Source organism: Nerophis lumbriciformis, linkage group LG21 (assembly GCF_033978685.3).
Source record: "Nerophis lumbriciformis linkage group LG21, RoL_Nlum_v2.1, whole genome shotgun sequence".
Classification (NCBI taxonomy): Eukaryota; Metazoa; Chordata; class Actinopteri; order Syngnathiformes; family Syngnathidae; genus Nerophis; species Nerophis lumbriciformis.
This window is the reverse complement of record NC_084568.2, coordinates 20,557,976-20,577,558: the sequence shown is the minus strand read 5'-3', so window position 1 is coordinate 20,577,558 and position 19,583 is coordinate 20,557,976. Positions and strand designations below refer to the sequence as shown.

The window sequence follows — 19,583 nt, the reverse complement described above, 5'->3', positions numbered from 1 at the left end:
TCCACATAATGTAGAACCTTTTAAACATTTTTTAGGAGAAGTTTCTAATGTTACATATATAAGATATGTCCCTGTTTAATGTTTTCTGATTTGCTTATTGTTTTTGGTTTCTTGTGAGTCGTTCTGTGGTTGATTTATTTTATTATATATTTTTTTTACATGATTTGCATGGTTTTTGTAAATTAGGTTTACATGTATTTGTTCCGGTGTAAGAGCAGCTATGTTATTTGTATGTAAGATTTTACTGCTGTGATAATATTGTTTTTTTTCATGATTCGTTTTATTTCTTCTGTTATTCCCTGATGACATATTGAATGTCAACTTGGTGACTGATGACATCCTCAGAGACAATATCAGAACATGTGCTGGGGCAAAGGTGGACTTTTCTAAAGCATGTTTGTCTTCTCGTGTCCTGCAGACGTCTGTGAAGAACATCTTCTCCCTGAACAGCAGGAGTGGGCCGCCGGGATGGAGCAGGAGGAACCACATTCCCTTCATGTTGAAGAGGAAAAGGGGGAGTCATATTCCCCTCACATTAAAGAGGAAGAGGAGGAACACAGCATCAGTCAGGAGGGAGAGCATCTTGAATGGTTGGAGAACTTCCCAGTGATTGTGAAGAGTGAGGATGATAAGCTCAAAGGTGAAAGCAGCAGTTTAATCCGACACATGGCAACAGAAGCTGATGGAGACCACTGTGGAGGATCACAAGCAGACGAGATCTTTGCTCCACTATTAACGTCACACTCTCCTGACACTGATGATGAAGACTCTAAAGCTGATAAGACATGTCACACTGACAACACACGCTGGACTTGTCCTCACTGTGACAAAACTTTTAATCACCGTAGTAGTTTGGAAATACACATGAGAACGCACACTGGAGAAAAACCTTTTTCCTGTTCAATCTGCGGGGTATGTTTTACACAGAATGGACGTTTGAAAGTGCACATGAGAATACACACTGGAGATAAACCTTTTTCATGTTCAAGCTGTGGCAAAGGTTTTATACAAAATACCGATTTGGAAGTACACATGAGAATACACACCGGAGACAAACCATTCATGTGCTTATTTTGTTGTAAGGAATTTTCTCAGAAGGCAAATTTGATAATGCACACAAGAATACACACCGGTGAAAAACCCTATATCTGTTCAATATGCTTTAAAGGTTTTACACAAAGTCAACACTTGAAACGACACACAAAGACACACAAGTGAGAAACTATAGAGTTGCAGTGTGTGTGGTGAAAAAGGTTGGGAATCGATAAGATTTTTCCGATTCCACTTTCGATTCTGCTTAACGATTCGGTTCTCTTATCTATTATTTTCTAGAAAAAGGATAACAAATGGATGGATTAGCATCAAATGTGTTTAGTTTAGAGCTAACATCACCTTAGAAAGCCAACAGTGAGGTCTGAGTAGGTATGTAGCATAGAAAAACTAATCTTTTAAAAATAAAATTTTAAAAATATGTGGAAATACACAAGAATGTAACATGTTATAAAAAAAATGTTTAACTTTCAAGAATCTTCTGTAATCTACCTAGAAAATATACAGTGCAAAGGTTTGTTTAGACTTACAAGGCGGAACTAATATGAGACATAACATGCAACATGAGGTATTTCAAACCTTTTGATATGTTGTTTATTGCTCAGAGCTTATGAAAACCTTGAATTTAAAAATCTCAGAAAATGTGGTGGGTTTTTTAAAACTTTAAGCCAAGATTGTCAAAGTTATATTGAACAAACACTTGCATGTAATGAGTTAATATCACATATTAGTTTCACATTTGAAGTTAATTTCTGACATAAATGGACTTATACACCATATTCTTATTTCACAAGTTCCCCCTCTATGATGAAAATGTGGTGGGAGGAAAACAGGCAACTTTTCTTCGACTACAATTGAACATTCACCTACCAAAGGAGCAGCATCTATGTGGAAAATTTCTGCAAGCTTTTGACCACAAACTTAGTCACTTCTCTGTGACATTGGTCGTTCCTAGCCGAGTGGTACTCTTCCCTGCCGCGGTGAAAGCTAGCGGCAGACGTGAACCCGAGCCATTGCTGCCCGCCTCCAAACCAGTTGGAATATGTTTCAATTATGAATAAGGCATTCATTTCAATTTAACAGGTTATAGCGCTAACATTATCGGCGGTATTAGTACCTGTTGTATTTACGTCAGAAACGCGACATTCATTGCATGCTGTGTGTTCAAATGTTTCAGCATATTGCTCGTATGTTCTCCTCCTGATTAACTAGCAGCCTTATAATTATTACAAGTCGCGCTGTTGCTGTCTTTTTTAGTAAAATATCGGCAAAACTTTTTCCGCCCGGGCACAGCCATGTTGTTGATGTCACTACGCACGTTGCGTAATGACATCCCCACCCAGATGAACCGTTAAGAGAATCACTCGACAAACTGGCAAGCGATTCCATGGAATTGATACACCGGGAATCGGTTCTGAACAAGAACACGTTTTTCGATTCCCATCCCTAGTGGTGAAAGATCCTCTTATAAGTACCAGTGTAAGAAACACAATTGTGCTGGTGAGAACAGAAGCAGCAAATGAAGCTGCAGGATTTGAAATCAACTGTCAAAACTTTGATCACTTTGGACTCTCTAACAACATCAGTACATATAACATGTGTGACATCATTGTTGTGTGTGTGTAACGCATACTTGTTAATATGCTTCTACCTTTTATAGATTAGTTTTTTTCAATTAGTAGGGTTATTTTAGTCAAGTATGTGTATTAATATACAACATTGTGTACATATATTTAAAACCATTTCCTGTAAAAGGTGTTAGCTGAAGCTTCAGTCTCTTTAGCCTACATTTTTTTATTCATTTACAAAATAAAAACATTACGAATTAGTATATGAGTATGTATTTTATTTTTAATATTGCAAATAATTATTATATGTTCTTTATATGATTTATATGTAGTTTATTGATAAACGTATGACTCCTCATAAATTACTTACCTTTATGATTCAAATTAAGGTATTATTGAATAATTGATGAATGAAAGGTAATTTGTTTGAGTACAGGAACAATAATGTGACACAGGAAATGATTCCGTTTCAGATACTAATTAGTGTGTAATTGATTGGCTGAAGACATTTTAGTGGGCAGTGATCATCACGTTATGTTCAGTGGGGGAAAGCGTCATGTGAGGTCAAATGAAAAAGTATCAAAGTGGCTTTTTGGTAAAGCAGACTTGAAAAATGTTTGATTGCAGCAGAAACTGTGACTAATGTTATTAGGGGAATACATTATGGTAATAAGCAAATGACAGTAGTGATTTATGGGGCAGCAGATGGGTCAATACCTATCAAAGTCTATAAAAAGTTAGTACCATGGTGGACGGAGGGGTGTCATCAGGCAGGAGAGATAAGAAACAAATAATTTTACAGTTTAAAAAAACTCACAACATTCAGCACTTCGTTGACCCCGATAAAGTAAGAAGAACAGGACACAAGTTGGATATATTTTTTTCCTGATGACACTGCCAAGTGGAACGTATAAATATTGAAAAGCAGAGGACCTAAAATAGATCTGTGAGGGACGCCACATGTGATTGTATGGAGCTTTGATGTTGGTATGACGTCTGTGTTGAGTGAACAGTTAAGTGTTTCATAGGTTTGCCTTAATGCACCATTTTGTATTTTTGCAAGGTGTGTAGTACAATATGTACTTTGCGTTACACATTCCTAATTTGACTCCAACAACATTGTTATTGAACTTTGACAGCAAAATAGATATTTTCTGAACTTTGGAAAAAGTCAGAAAATGGATTTAAAAGGAAGAAAGAACTTTATTTTTTGTAATCTATCCAAAAGCCCAGGCCCTGATCATGTGGCCCCCTAACGGTTGTGGCCTAAAAACCTGAACGTTTATGCAACAGCACCAGCCAGCATTTAACACTTCCAGCAGACTCAAGAGGACTTCAAAATCTTTGTTGGTTTAATCTGATTGGCATCTCATTAGATTCAACATGGACAATGAGCCGACCTACTGAAAAGGGAAGGCTGGTCAATTAAACTGGGAGAGTGTTACCAATGTCCATAGCAGCGAGTAATGGTGTTGAAAAAATGGATATTCCTAGTTCTGTCTGCGTTCATTTCTTCATTTTTACGTTAGTACTAATTCTTATATCGTGTGAACATATTTATTTATTGTTCGTGCCAGGATAAAGGTTGTCTCAGTCATAATCAAAGCTTTTTTAATGGAACAATTGAACACATTTATATGTAACAATATACAAACAAATAAAGGCACATCCAATGCTTTACATCAGAGGTGTCAAACTCATTTTAGCTCAGGGGCCGCATGGAGGAAAATCTGTGCACATGCCGGCCGGACTATTAAAATCATGGCATTAAAACTAAAAAAATAAAGACAACTTCAGATTGTTTTATTTGTCTTACTTTGGCCAAAAATAGAACAAACACATTCTAAAAATATTACAATAAAAATATAGAAAAAAATACCGGCAGCGGTAAAGTTCAGTTCCATGAAGGAAAGAAAAAAGTGAATGAATGTTTATAACTGAATACATTTACATATGCGTAAAAATTTATTTTCTTTTGTATATATATTTTTTAATGAAGTAAGTAACGTTTATGACAACCTTTTTCCAAAACACAATATAGAATGTGAGATGTAACAGGATAATGCATACATTTATCATTTGTTTTCAAAACAGTTACAAAAAAGTGGGACCCCAAAAATTGACTGTGAGACCCAATTTTAATGACTTGATGGGTCCCTGGGACCCCATTTTGAAAATTCCTAGCGCCAACACTGATGGAGTATTGGCGAGTGCAAAACAGCAGCAGGCGGCTGTGGCCTGCGGGCCGGTTCTAATACTAATCAAATATCAACCTGGGGGCCATAGATAATTCATTCGCGGGCCGGATCTGGCCCCGTGGGCCTTGACTTTGACACCCCTCCTTTACATTATTCCAAATATTCACAAGGTTGGGCAATCAATATTTATATTTAAACAAAAACGTTAAAGACAGTAAGGTAAGTGACAAATATATAAAACAAAGAAATAAAGTAAATGAAAATAAATAAATATTAATAGATACAAAAAGTGGTCTTACCTAAAACAATCTGAGGGATTTGGCGACTTGTCCAGGGTGTACCCCGCCTTCCGCCCGAATGCAGTTGAGATAGGCTCCAGCACCCCCGCGACCCTGAAAGGGACAAGCGGTAAAAAATGGATGGAGGGACGGAAGTCAGTACATAACGTTCAATCTCGTCTGAAAAAGTAAGAAGTGCCTGGCTATTTTTTTTTCTTTATGGCAATGTGCCTTCAACTGTGAAAAATTACCTTCTCAAACCACTTCGAAGATTCCTGTTTCTCCAACCTGCGGCAATAAAAAGATGGATTTTCCGAACAATTACTTTTAATGGCGGGGTCGGTCAGACAATGCCACTGTAAGTAATAACAGTAAGTTAGAAATGTGTGACTGATACATTAATGTGGTACGCTGAAAACTAAACCACCATTTCAATTTTGAGAATGTATGTTGATAACTGATGGTCATTTATTTAAACTGTGGAGTATTTTATTTTTCAGAGATTATTACGGGAACAAAGTATTAGCAACCGCTGCGGGGTGCCGGACTCTTTTGTTTGAGGACACTTCCGCCTCCTAGCAAGACTGATGCAGAACGAAGAAAGAACAGCTACGGTGCATCATTCCTGTGTAAATATTTACCTGCTTTTCAGGTTGGTACACGTTGAAAATCACGAAACGGAACGTTTTATGACAAGTTTGACGAGCTATGTGCTGTGTGTAGATGTGAAATGTCCAGTTAATAACTTTGTTTGACAAGTCCTTTGTTTGCGATACCGCGGCCCTGTTGAAAGTGGCCGCGGACGTTCGCAAAACATATTATTTTGTAAACACACACGGCATAGAAATAATGATTACGTTTTCTTTGGCTCTGACCTACATGTACGAACCTTTTATTTGTGTGATTTAAATTTTGACAGACTTACTTGAGGATAGTTTATAGCAGGGGCCGGTGTTGTACCGAAATCTGTTACCCATTGGAATTTGTAACTCCAGGGGGCGATGTTCCCATGGCGTTTGTTTGATGGTTAAACGGCAAGCCCAAAGAGGAGGAGAAGAAGAACGCTTGCGTAAATGGCGTAAACTATCCTTAATGCTGAAACGTCAGTTGTCAGAATTTCAGCATAAATAAATTACACATATTCTGGAAATCAATGACTTGCTTTCATTATAGTATGAGTCCATTGTATCAGCTGTTGATTCTCTCTCACACACATACATTTTCTGGATTAAAAGCTATCATGGAATGAAACGTCAGTTGTCAGAATTTCAGCATTAATAAATTACATATTCTGGAAATCAATGACTTACTTTCATTATAGTATGAGTCCATTGTTATTATTAATGCTGAAATTCTGACAACTGACGTTTCAGCATTAAGGATAGTTTACGCCATTTACGCAAGCGTTCTTCTTCTCCTCCTCTTTGGGTTTGCCGTTTAACCATCAAACAAACGTCATGGGAACGTCGCCCCCTGGAGTTACAAATTCCGATGGGTAACAGATTTCGGTACAACACCGGTAACCTTGTGCATCAAAAGAGCCATTTGGGACCGTTTCAATTAAACCCCACTTGGAGCTACAGAACCTTCTGTATTTTTGATTATATTGAAGTCAATGCTACATTAACAGTTTACTTTAACATATTGTCACGTTACGTTCCTGTCTTGTTCTCTTCCCCTGTATTCTGCATGTTATGTTACTATTTTCCTCCCTATATTTTCCCGACTGGGTAACGACCCACACCTGACAATTAGTCAAGATCCAGCTATGCTGGATTTTTGTTTTATGATCTTTTGTGTTGTCACCATCCATCCATTTTCTACCGCTTGTCCCTCCGGGGTCACCAGTGTTAGGTAGATTACTTTGAACAATAAATCAGGGGCAGCATGGTGGTGCAGGGGTTAGTGCATGTGCCTCACAATACGAAGGTCCTGCGTTCAATTACGGGCTCGGGATCTTTAGGTGTGGAGTTTGCATGTTCTCCCTGTGACTGCGTGGGTTCCCTCCGGGTACTCCGGCTTCCTTCCACCTCCAAAAACATGCACCTGGGGATAGGTTGATTGGCAACACTAAATTGGCCCGTGAGTGTGAATGTTGTATGTCTATCTGTGTTGGCCCTGCGATGAGGTGGCGAATTGTCCAGGGTGTACCCCGCCTTCCACCAGAATGCAGCTGAGATAGGCTCCAGCACCCCCCGCGACCAAAAGGGACAAGCGGTAGAAAATGGATTGATGGGATGACATACATTTATAATAGGTAATATAGTGATTTGTGCTTTGGTGGCTGTATCTCTCCTTGTCCACAAACTGGGTATTGCATGGATTTTAATGACATCATGTCCGACTTACGCCCCTCCCATTTATATGCTTGGCGGTCAAGCCAATGCCTGGTCTCAATGGGTACAAGGCGCCATTTCACCTTTCTCTAAGAAAAAAGACCCTCTGCCTTTTGTATTCGGTTTTACGAATCGTTCAAATAGCGAATGGATAAACGTTTCTTCAGAGTTCCTCGAGAGGTAATAAAAAAGGGCGGAAAAGTGCAAGATTTTATGAAACACCGATCAGAAAACCATGCAGCTCACACTCCTGTCCAAGGGAGCAGAGTGGAAGAATGCATGAGTTTGCAGTGATCATTTCGTTGTTTGATATACTTTAAACGTTTATTATTTCCCATTTAAGTATTATCTTGATATTATTTTGTATTTCTTAAACACATGTTTGCTATGAGTGTTTTGAAAACCACCAACTTGACGAGTCCATACCTGCCAACTACTCCGGGTTTCTCGTAATTAGTACGGTTTTCATCAACCTATTCCGGGTTACGGTTGCAGTGATAAAAATACGGTTTTTCATTAATTACATTTTTTTTTTTTTTTTAAAGTTTTATTCACGAAATCGCGTAACAACAATGACAATCGACACTGCTTCCTAGGGCTGGGCGATAAAACAATAACAATATATATCGCGATAGACATGTGATCAATATCAATAGAAAATGGGGTTGATAGAACGTTCGATAATTTCACTGAGTTCTGTTAGAAAAAATAGGAAGAAATGCCGAGCCGGAACCGCACGGCATTCTGGGGGGTGTAGACAGAGGAAGGGCTTTGGCCTCTCAACCTATCACGGCCGAGCCTGAACCGCAAGGCATTCTGGGAAATGCTAACAGGAAAAAAAAAGCAACAACGGCGAGCTGACGACGAGGAGTGAAACAAAACGGGAATATGAGTGCGGCGGCACGAGAGGAAATTGTAAATAAAAAAGGAAACGTCACGTCACCAGTTTGGCAGTATTTTTGATTTTTTAAGTCCGATACGAATCAGAGTAATACTGTCTGCAAACTTTGCAAGGTCGTCGTCCCGACCAAGTCTGGGAACACGACAAACTTATTTTACCACCTGAGCCGCTCTCACCCGCTGGAGTACAGCAGTAACAAACAACCACAACCATCTACATCAGCCGGTGCAAGTGGAACAGCACCGAAGCGGCAACAACAGACCACCATCGAGAGATACTCGGCAGCAGTGCCATATGACAAAAATTCAAAACGTTATAAAGAAATAACTGATGCAGTGGTGGATCAATTAGCGAAGGACATGCTACCTACTTATATTTAAAATAAAAGTATTTAAATTCAGCCTTTTTTCTCCTGGTCTTTATTTAGAATTTTTTTTTTTTTTTATCAATAATTATCGATATCGACTGATATGAAACACTTATATCGTGATACATTTTTTAGTCATATCGCCCAGCCCTACCAGTGCTTCCCGTAACTTCCTATTGAGCCATTCCGAATGCCATGCGCGAGGCTATTTATAGCACCGCTGCCAAGCCCGAGGCACCAGTTGCCATTGTTTCCAAACAAGCGAACGATCATGGAATCAGCCGGAGAAAAATCGCATACGAGTCTTAAACCGAAAAGGAAACTGCAGTCATTCCGTGAAGAATATTCAAAAGCCTATCCGGGAATAATTATCCGTTCCAAGAAGGGTGAAAACTACGCGAATTGCACCTTGTGCAGACAAGATGTTTCGATCGGACACGGAGGAATTAGCGATGTAAAAGACCACGTTGGGACAAAAAAACACAAGTCTAATGCCGTTGCTAGCGATACAAGTGGAAAACGTTCAACGTTTTTCGTCGCCCAAACAGATTCTTTGGATGTGATAAATGCCAAAGTTTTATTTACGTAGGCAATAATTGAGCAAACAAAAAGGTAATGACACCAATGTTATCTATTGGAATTGTTTAGTACTGTTAAAAGTGTTTATACTATTTATGCTTTCAAGTCCAAGTTGAAGAAATCTTGTTAAATGTTGACAGCATAACTACCAAAATACAGAAGTATGTCCTTAATATTTTTGCAGTGCTATTTCTGTTGAAAAGTTAAAATTATTACATTAGAGATGTGATGTGCCACTTTTCAAGTGTCTGATGGCTTAAATTAATTTTCATTAATTTTTCATATTTTGAATTCTTTTGAAAGGTTTACAAAAAAACTACATTTGAATTGTAATTCCATGCTATTGACAGGACTATTAATTTTAATGAAGTTAGCTTACCATGTTTACAGTATGATAATTGTGATAGAAATGTGAATTTTAGGCACAGAATATTTTTTACAACTGAACAAGGCAGTAGATTATACAAGCTTGGAAAGAAAGTTAATAATGACACCAATTTTTTTTTTAATGGAATTGTTTAGTACTGTTTTACCATTTGTTTACTGTAAAAAGTGTTTATACTGTTTATACTTTCAATTAACAAATTGAAGTCTTGTGAAAGGTTGACAGGATAACTGGCATTAACTGTCAAAATAATTTCAAACTATTGAAGTTAGCTTACAGAATAAACATGTCAATCAACCCATATGATTTTTGCTGTAATATTTTTGTTTTGAAAAGTCACTGTGACTGATAGAAAAGTGATGGTTTTAGCAACATTTTAACCTGTCTGAATGCTAATAATCATTTTGCGTCGGGGGGCGAAGGAACCCCCCACCAGGACTTTGTCCTGGACCTACCAGGGCCTGCGGCCCCTGGACCCTGGCTACTAGGTTTTTCTGATTTCAAAAGTTGGCAGGTATGCGAGTCTTAAAGGCCTACTGAAATGCGATTTTCTTATTTAAACGGGGATAGCAGGTCCATTCTATGTGTCATACTTGATCATTTCGCGATATTGCCATATTTTTGCTGAAAGGATTTAGTAGAGAACATCGACGATAAAGTTCGCAACTTTTGGTCGCTGATAAAAAAAGCCTTGCCTGTACCGGAAGTAGCAGACGAGTAGCGTGACGTCACAAGTTGTGGAGCTCCTCACATCCGCACATTGTTTACAATCATGGCCACCAGCAGCGAGAGCGATTCGGACCGAGAAAGCGACGATTTCCCCATCAATTTGAGCGAGGATGAAAGATTTGTGGATGAGGAAAGTGAGAGTGAAGGACTAGAGGGCAGTGGGAGCGATTCAGATAGGGAAGATGCTGTGAGAGGCGGGTGGGACCTGATATTCAGCTGGGAATGACTAAAACAGTAAATAAACACAAGACATATATATACTCTATTAGCCACAACACAACCAGGCTTATATTTAATATGCCACAAATTAATACCGCATAACAAACACCTCCCCCCTCCCGTCCATATAACCCGCCAATACAACTCTTACACCTGCACAACACACTCAATCCCACAGCCCAAAGTACCGTTCACCTCCCCAAAGTTCATACAGCACATATATTTCCCCAAAGTTACGTACGTGAGACTTTTTGAGACTTTTATTAGTAGGTTGCACAGTGAAGTATATATTCCGTACAATTGACCACTAAATGGCAACACCCGAATAAGTTTGTCAACTTGTTTAAGTCGGGGTCCACTTAAATTGATTCATGATACAGATATATACTATCATCATAATACAGTCATCACACAAGATAATCATCAGGGTGTATACATTGAATTATTTACGTGACATGCACATAGCGGCACGCACGTACGGGCAAGCGATCAAATGTTTGGAAGTGTACTCACGGTACCGTGTCTGCGTATCCAACTCAAAGTCCTCCTGGTAAGAGTCTCTGTTGTCCCAGTTCTCCACAGGCCAACGGTAAAGATTGACTGTCATCTTTCGGGAATGTAAACAATGAAACAGCGGCCGTGATTGTGTTGCTAAAGTCGGCCGCAATACACCGCTTCCCTCCTACAGCTTTCTTCTTTGCTGTCTCCATTGTTCATTGAACAAATTGCAAAAGATTCACCAACACAGATGTCCAGAATACTGTGGAATTTTGCGATGAAACAGACGACTTAATAGCTGGCCACCATGCTGTCTCAAAATGTCCTCCACAATCCGCAAAGTCACGCGCTGACGTCATCATACCGAGACGTTTTCAGCAGGATATGTCGCGCAAAATTTAAAATTGCACTTTAGTAAACTAACCCGGCCGTATTGGCATGTGTTGCAATGTTAAGATTTCATCATTGATATATAAACTATCAGACTGCGTGGTCGGTAGTAGTGGGTTTCAGTAGGCCTTTAATAAAAGAAAAGCATATGTGAGAAAAACCTAAAATACAACAATCCTAAATGAATCTTTTAGCACATACACAATGTTGACATCTATAGTTATATTTTGATAAACAATCCTAAATTAATCTTTCAGCACAAACACAATGTTGACATCTATAGTTATATTTTGATAAACAATCTTAAATTAATCTTTCAGCACATACACAATGTTGACATCTATAGTTATATTTTGATAAACAATCCTAAATTAATCTTTCAGCACATACACAATGTTGACATCTATAGTTATATTTTGATAAACAATCATAAATTAATCTTTCAGCACATACATAATGTTGACATCTATAGTTATATTTTGATAAACAATCATAAATTAATCTTTCAGCATATACACAATGTTGATATTTGTAGTTATATTTTGATAAACAATCATAAATTAATCTTTCAGCACATACATAATGTTGACATCTATAGTTATATTTTGATAAACAATCATAAATTAATATTTCAGCACATACACAATGTTGACATCTGTAGCTATATTTTGATAAACAATCATAAATTAATCTTTCAGCACATACATAATGTTGACATCTATAGTTATATTTTGATAATCATAAATGAATCTTTCAGCACATACACAATGTTGACATCCATAGTTATATTTTGATAAAAACATGCTACTTATTAACGGTACATGCAACAACAACAACAAACATGGCAGTAGACGTGAAGTCAAATTATGAAATGTAACCTTACCCGAGCAAAAACAATGCACATTTTATCCGGGAGAGTCTTGATACCAATTTCCTTGACCCAGCCACACACAAATAAGTTGTAAACCTCCATGACTTTCCAAGTTACCATCTGTTTAGTCGTGTCGAATGACGTTTGAAGCACGATAGTTCCATATGTCTGGGAATGCAACCAACGAAAAATCCTTAATACCACTTGACAAATCTTTTTTGATAAAGTATAGGGATCTATTCCATTGCATAGTTTGATTTTTTTGCTCATATCTGCTTTTTGCAGGAAGATCAAGGCCCCTTGCATACTCAGATAGTTTGTCCGTTGCTAGATGTACAATAACCATCTTAGCTTGGTTGACCACCACTGCTTTTCACTTCCGGAAAGAAGTCAAGTGTCAGAAATACAAGCAATTGTGGAATTTCATGATTATTGCTTCATTGGATTGTTGTTCATTATTCCCCCGTATTAGTTAAAGTTGTCACACATCTCCTTTTCTTCCATGTCTCTCTCTTACTAGGTACGTATTTCCATGGTTCTGTACTTTTGCTCCATTCTATCTACAACTTGTTTTTGCTGCTGCATTAAGTTTAACTCTGTCTTATTGTGTGTGTTATAAGACTCACACACGCAAGTCTGCTGCTGGACAAAATGAAAGCAACACTTGGAAGTAAATAACTTCATGTTCTGTTGTTAGATAATCTTAAAATGCAAATTGTTGTTTGTGTATGTGCACACATGTTACATACATGTACATGTAGGAGACTGCGTGTGGAAGTGTTTTAGGATAGGATAGACTTTATTTATCCTAATGCTGGGCGATACAGATCAAAGTTGATACCGCAGTATACTTAGTTTGAATAATGGTATACGGTATATACCGGTATCTTAAAAAACGTGCAAAGTGCTTAAAGGGGAACATTATCACCAGACCTATGTAAGCGTCAATATATACCTTGATGTTGCAGAAAAAAGACCATATATTTTTTTAACCGATTTCCGAACTCTAAATGGGTGAATTTTGGCGAATTAAACGCCTTTCTATCATTCGCTCTCGGAGCGATGACGTCACAACGTGGCGTCACATCGGGAAGCAATCCGCCATTTTCTCAAACACCGAGTCAAATCAGCTCTGTTATTTTCCGTTTTTTCGACTGTTTTCCGTACCTTGGAGACATCATGCCTCGTCGGTGTGTTGTCGGAGGGTGTAACAACACGAACAGGGACGGATTCAAGTTGCACCAGTGGCCCAAAGATGCGAAAGTGGCAAGAAATTGGACGTTTGTTCCGCACACTTTACCGACGAAAGCTATGCTACGACGGAGATGGCAAGAATGTGTGGATATCCTGCGACACTCAAAGCAGATGCATTTCCAACGATAAAGTCAAAGAAATCTGCCGCCAGACCCCCATTGAATCTGCCGGAGTGTGTGAGCAATTCAGGGACAAAGGACCTCGGTAGCACGGCAAGCAATGGCGGCAGTTTGTTCCCGCAGACGAGCGAGCTAAACCCTCTATCGACCCTAGCTTCTCTGGCCTGCTGACATCAACTCCAAAACTGGACAGATCAGCTTTCAGGAAAAGAGCGCGGATGAGGGTATGTCTCCAGAATATATTAATTGATAAAAATTGGGCTGTCTGCACTCTCAAAGTGCATGTTGTTGCCAAATGTATTTCATATGCTGTAAACCTAGTTCATAGTTGTTAGTTTCCTTTAATGCCAAACAAACACATACCAATCGTTGGTTAGAAGGCGATCGCCGAATTCGTCCTCGCTTTCTCCCGTGTCGCTGGCTGTCGTGTCGTTTTCGTCGGTTTCGCTTGCATACGGTTCAAACCGATATGGCTCAATAGCTTCAGTTTCTTCCTCAATTTCGTTTTCGCTACCTGCCTCCACACTACAACCATCCGTTTCAATACATTCGTAATCTGTTGAATCGCTTAAGCCGCTGAAATCCAAGTCTGAATCCGAGCTAATGTCGCTATAGCTTGCTGTTCTTTCCGCCATGTTTGTTTGTGTTGGCTTCACTATGTGACGTCACAGGAAAATGGACGGGTGTTTATAACGGTGGTTAAAATCAGGCACTTTGAAGCTTTTTTTAGGGATATTGCGTGATGGGTAAAATTTTGAAAAAAACTTCGAAAAATATAATAAGCCACTGGGAACTGATTTTTAATGGTTTTAACCATTCTGAAATTGTGATAATGTTCTTCCCCTTTAAGGGGGAACTGAACTTTTTTTGAAATGTTGCTTATCGTTCACATTTTTTATGAAACACATGACAGATGGATTTTTTTTTAATGCATTCTTAATATTATATGTAAATAAAAGTCCGCTTTCAGCAGAGCAAATGGGAGCTCCATTATTCCGCCCATAAAATCAGATAAATGACCATTCAAAAAGTGCCAACAATACTCAATTTACATTTTGTGACTTGAATATTAAACAAGTATTAGTGATGTTATTAGAAGCGCTAAAGCAGACAAAATATTCATAGTGGCCATGTGATCACTTCTGTTTGTCCCTATGTTTACATCATTGAGTGGTCTGCTGTTTCCTTGCTTCCCTGCTCCATGTACGTTTATTGCAGATCATAAATCATGCATCTCACTTGGACATGAGACATCTGAGTGGGTAATCCGACAAGTTGGGACACTTTTGATCGTATTTATTTAATAATTAGAATGCATTAAAAGCTGATGCAAACACCTCCAACTTTATTCGGCCCATTTCTACATACAGCTACAAAAGTAAAACATAAGTTCAAATGTAGCAAAAATAAATATTTATTTATTAAATATGTTTACTTTAAAGTACCAGTAGAGTGGAAAAACAACTTGTGTATCTATATATATATATATATATATATATATATATATATATATATATATATATATATAGATACACAAGTTGTTTTTCGTACCCCATTGACTTTGACCTGATAACATGCACAACAGTTGACACAAATAGGTTTGCATGGCTAATCAAGGTTCCCATCCTAACCTGTGACCTGTTTGTCTGTAATTAGTGTGTGTATAATAGGTCAGTAAGTTACTGGGCTTCTGACAGACCATTGCATCTTACATCCAGTGCTGCACAAACATCTTTGGATTCTAAGTCATGGGGAAAGCAAAATAGTTGTCAAAAGATCTGCGAGATAAGGTAATTGAACTGCATAAAACAGGAAAGGGGAAGACAACAGATATCCAAGGAATTGAGAATACCAATCAGCAGTGTTGAAATGTTTACTAAAAAGCGGAAAATGAAGGAAAACCACAGTCAGGTAGACCAGCAAAGATTTCAGCAACAACTGCCAGCAAAATTGTTTAAAATGCAAAAAAAATACACGAATAACCAGCTGAAATACAGGATTCTCAGAAAATTTATTTACGATTTTTAATGCATAAAAAAGCAAGAATATGTGTTCTTAACTTCCAAAAGGGTTGTGAATGATAAACACCACATTTATTTCCAATTTTGCTATATTTCCAGTATGACTGATCTGATAACAAGGTCAGAGTGCAGAAGCGTTCCCATTGTGATCTCAATCTCCGGAAATTACTGAAGGTATTCGGAGCGGAGTATTCAAAATAACTGCTTGAATTTGTGACATTTAGACTGTAAGATTGTAAGTACAATTGAATGTAGTTTAATGGATACAATGAAACATAAATAAACATATAACGTAAACTTGTTTTTACACGCAACTGCTACTTGAGCCATTATTACAAATATATGCTTGCCAGGCTTCAGGATTTTGAAAAGTCTATTTAAATTTGTTTGTCCTATTCTGTTCTCCACCAGGTGTACGAGTAGCTGTCTTGTTTGTATGTAATGTTTTATCACTGTTGTCATTATTTTGTGTTTTTTCATGACCTGTTCTATTGCTACTGTTATTCCCTGATGGTTACGACATCTTGAATGTCAACTCTTGTCAGTCATTATCAGAAGATATGCTAGTACAGGACAATGTCTCATGTAACTGAGGAAACTTGGACTTTTCTAAAGAATGTATCTTGTCTTTTTGTGTTCTGTAGACATCCTTGAAGAACATCTTCCTGAGCGGCACAAGTGGACCTCAAGGATGGAGCAGGAAGAGGAGGAGCTGCAGTACACCCACATTAAAGGGGAAGAGCAGGATCCAAAGCATCCCCACATTAAAGAGGAGGAGCCACATACTTCTTACAATATGGAGGAGGAGTCACAGACCCCTGACATTAAGGAAGAAAATGAGTCACAGCCTTCCCTTCCATTACAGAGGAAGAAGAGTCATACATTTGCTCACATTAAAGAGGAAGAGGAGGAACATGGCATCAGTCAGGAGGGAGAGCATATTGAAGGACTGGAGGAGGTTGATGTCACCAAGATGCCATTGACTGGTGTGATTGTGAAGAGTGAAGATGATGAGGTCAAAGGTGAAAGTGAGGAGAAGAGAGAGGTGGAGCCTCCAAGCAGCAGCTCAACTCAACACATGACAACAGAAGCTGATGGAGACCTCTGTGGAGGATCACAATCAGACAGGCTCTTAGCTCCACTATCAGATAGTGACGACACAACGTCACACTCTCCTGACACTGATGATGAAGACTCTAAAGCTGATAAGACATGTCACACTGACAACACACACTTTAAATGTTCTCACTGTGACAAAACTTTTAATCACCGTGGTAGTTTGAAAAGACACATGAGAATACACACTGGAGAAAAACCGTTTTCCTGCTCAGAATGTGGTAAAGGTTTTGGACAAAAAAATGTGCTGAAAGAACACATGAAGATACACACAGGAGAAAAGCCTTTTTCCTGCTCAGTATGTGGTAAAGGTTTTGTACAAAGTCACAATTTGAAAGTACACATGAGAATACACACTGGAGAAAAACCTTTTTCCTGTTCAGTCTGCGGTAAGGAGTATGTACAAAGACAGAATTTAAAAGAACACATGAGAATCCACACTGGAGAGGAACCTTTTTTGTGCTCAGTGTGTGGTAAAGGTTCGGCACGAAAAAGTAGTTTGAAACAGCACATGAGAATACACACTGGAGAAAAGCCTTTTTCCTGCTCAGTATGTGGTAGAGTTTTTGGCCAAAAAAATGTGCTAAATGAACACATGAAAATACACAGTGGAGAAAAACCTTTTTCTTGTTCGACCTGTGGTAAATATTTTGTACGAAGGCATTATTTAAAAATACACATGAGAACACACACCGGAGAAAAACCTTTTTCCTGCTCAGTATGCGCTAGAGGTTTTGCACAAAAAATTGCATTGAAAGAACACATGAATACACACACTGGAGAAAAACCTTTTTCTTGTTCAATCTGTGGTAAAGGTTTTATACAAAGTCAGTATTTGAAATCACACATGAGAACACACACAGGAGAAAAAGTGTTTAGTTGCAGCGTGTGTGATGAAAGATTCTCTTATGAGTACCAGTGTAAGAAACACAAGTGTGCTGGTGAGAACAGCAGCAGCAAATAAACTGTCAAAACTTTAACTTTTAGAATTTTTTAATATTAGCACAGAACATGGATGTCGTCATTTGTGTGTGTAACACAAACTTGTTAATATGCTTGTTCCATTCATATTTCAGATGAGTGATTATGTTCGGCTAAGTACATACATTGATATACAACATTGTGTACTTTTGTTTTAAAATGAACAGAACAATTTGAAAAAGTTAGAGTAAATAGCACAAAACAAATATGGGCATATATATATTCATAATTCACTTTTATAATTATGCGTAATAGTGTTTTTAAATGTATGGTGTGTGTTCTATTTTTCATTTCTAACTGTAAATTAACTCCTTTAAATGGTATACATATTTGTTTTACATTTGTTCATACCTTTGCTTTTGAGTACATATAAATCCCTCTTAGTTCATATTTACTGGTTCACATCTGAAACATCTTCTGGGCCACGTCATTTGAGTAGTTGTGTTTTATACAAGATCATTTACTTTTAATGTGTGTGGCTTTATGAATCATTTGTTAGGTTTAGATAATCGTTTATATCATCTTTATTACTCTCTTTTGTAATATGAATATTGTTTTGTGAATGATTTATATATATGTCCCCACACCTTTATGCAATAAGCAATGTATGCTTCAACAAAATTTGCGTACAATAAATGCAGTTAATATTTGATGAGAATGTATTCTGTTCTGTCTTCTTTGACATTTTCTTCTTATAAATGTATATATAGTTTTCAGTTTAGTTTATAGCTCCTCAAATTGTAATTACCTTTATCCTTTGTTTCAATAGTATTTGTCATTTGGGTTTTACATTTTACAACATTCAAAAATGATGTATTGTTTTATTGAAGTTTAGTGTCAGTTTATTGATGTCCAGCCATCAAGTTCTCTGTTGATAAATTAAGAGGAGCGCTAAACCAAGCAGTAATGAAGATGAAGAATAAAAGGTTATTGTATACATAATTATATAATTACACTCAGTAGCAACAATTAAAGACCAATTTCATCCAGTTCATTTGAGCAAAGCAAAACAAAAAGAAATGAGGAAAGTGAAATATGCTATACAATCATCTAGTTCCATCTTCCCTCCCATTCAAGTTCTTCCTTTAAGATTTCAAGATATTCTTCATCGTTTTGTCTTTCCACTCTTGATGGCGATCCTCTTTGAACATTGTACAGTTCTTGGATGTATTCCTTCCATTATTCTGCAATGTTTCCATTTTTAAGAAGCATTTTTCCACTTTGTTTTCAATGCACTTGCTACCAATTGTCTTTTTTAATGTAACCGTCATTGCTTTAACTTCTTTGTGCAATTCTTTGCTACAATGTTCTCCATCCAGTTTCTCAATCTCCTCACATTTGTTGTCCCACTATTTTTGGCTTTTTTACAAGATTTACAAAATGTCATTGTTTCGTTGATATTTTCCTGACTCTGTATTCTTTATCATTCCTCTCTTTTCCATGCGACTTAGAATCTCTGCTGTTATCAATTTCTATTTGGCTCGTTTATCCTTTTTAGGGAAGAATTTTTACTGGTTCTCTGGTCATTGATTGTTTTATTTGATTCCATTTGTGCACAATTTCTTCTTCTTCAGTTTGTTTGGGATTTTCAACAGTTAGTGAGCTAAAGTGCTATCTACTTCGACAGTCTATCTTTGTTTGTAGTCTTCATTCAGCAGCATATCGGTATTGTATGTTTTATTGTTTCTATCTTTACTGATGTTCTTTCATTTCATTTGAATTT

The 19,583-nt window shown here is 37.6% G+C and overlaps 1 protein-coding gene and 1 long non-coding RNA gene across 2 annotated transcripts; one reads left to right on the top strand and one right to left on the bottom strand.

Annotated features, from left to right (window-relative positions):
• Positions 1-5,125: 5,125 nt before the first annotated feature.
• On the bottom strand, positions 5,126-6,062 carry LOC133620990 (uncharacterized). Its single transcript, XR_009817592.1, has 3 exons — positions 6,020-6,062; positions 5,346-5,382; positions 5,126-5,208 (listed from the first exon to the last, which is right to left on the bottom strand). It is a non-coding gene; the product is annotated as an uncharacterized lncRNA (long non-coding RNA).
• Positions 5,318-18,510, top strand: LOC133620984 (uncharacterized). Its single transcript, XM_061982719.1, has 3 exons — positions 5,318-5,452; positions 5,595-5,746; positions 16,408-18,510. Exon 3 carries the CDS (start codon positions 16,455-16,457, stop codon positions 17,841-17,843), a length of 1,389 nt encoding a protein of 462 aa, XP_061838703.1. The 5' UTR covers positions 5,318-5,452; positions 5,595-5,746; positions 16,408-16,454; the 3' UTR covers positions 17,844-18,510.
• Positions 18,511-19,583: the final 1,073 nt, after the last annotated feature.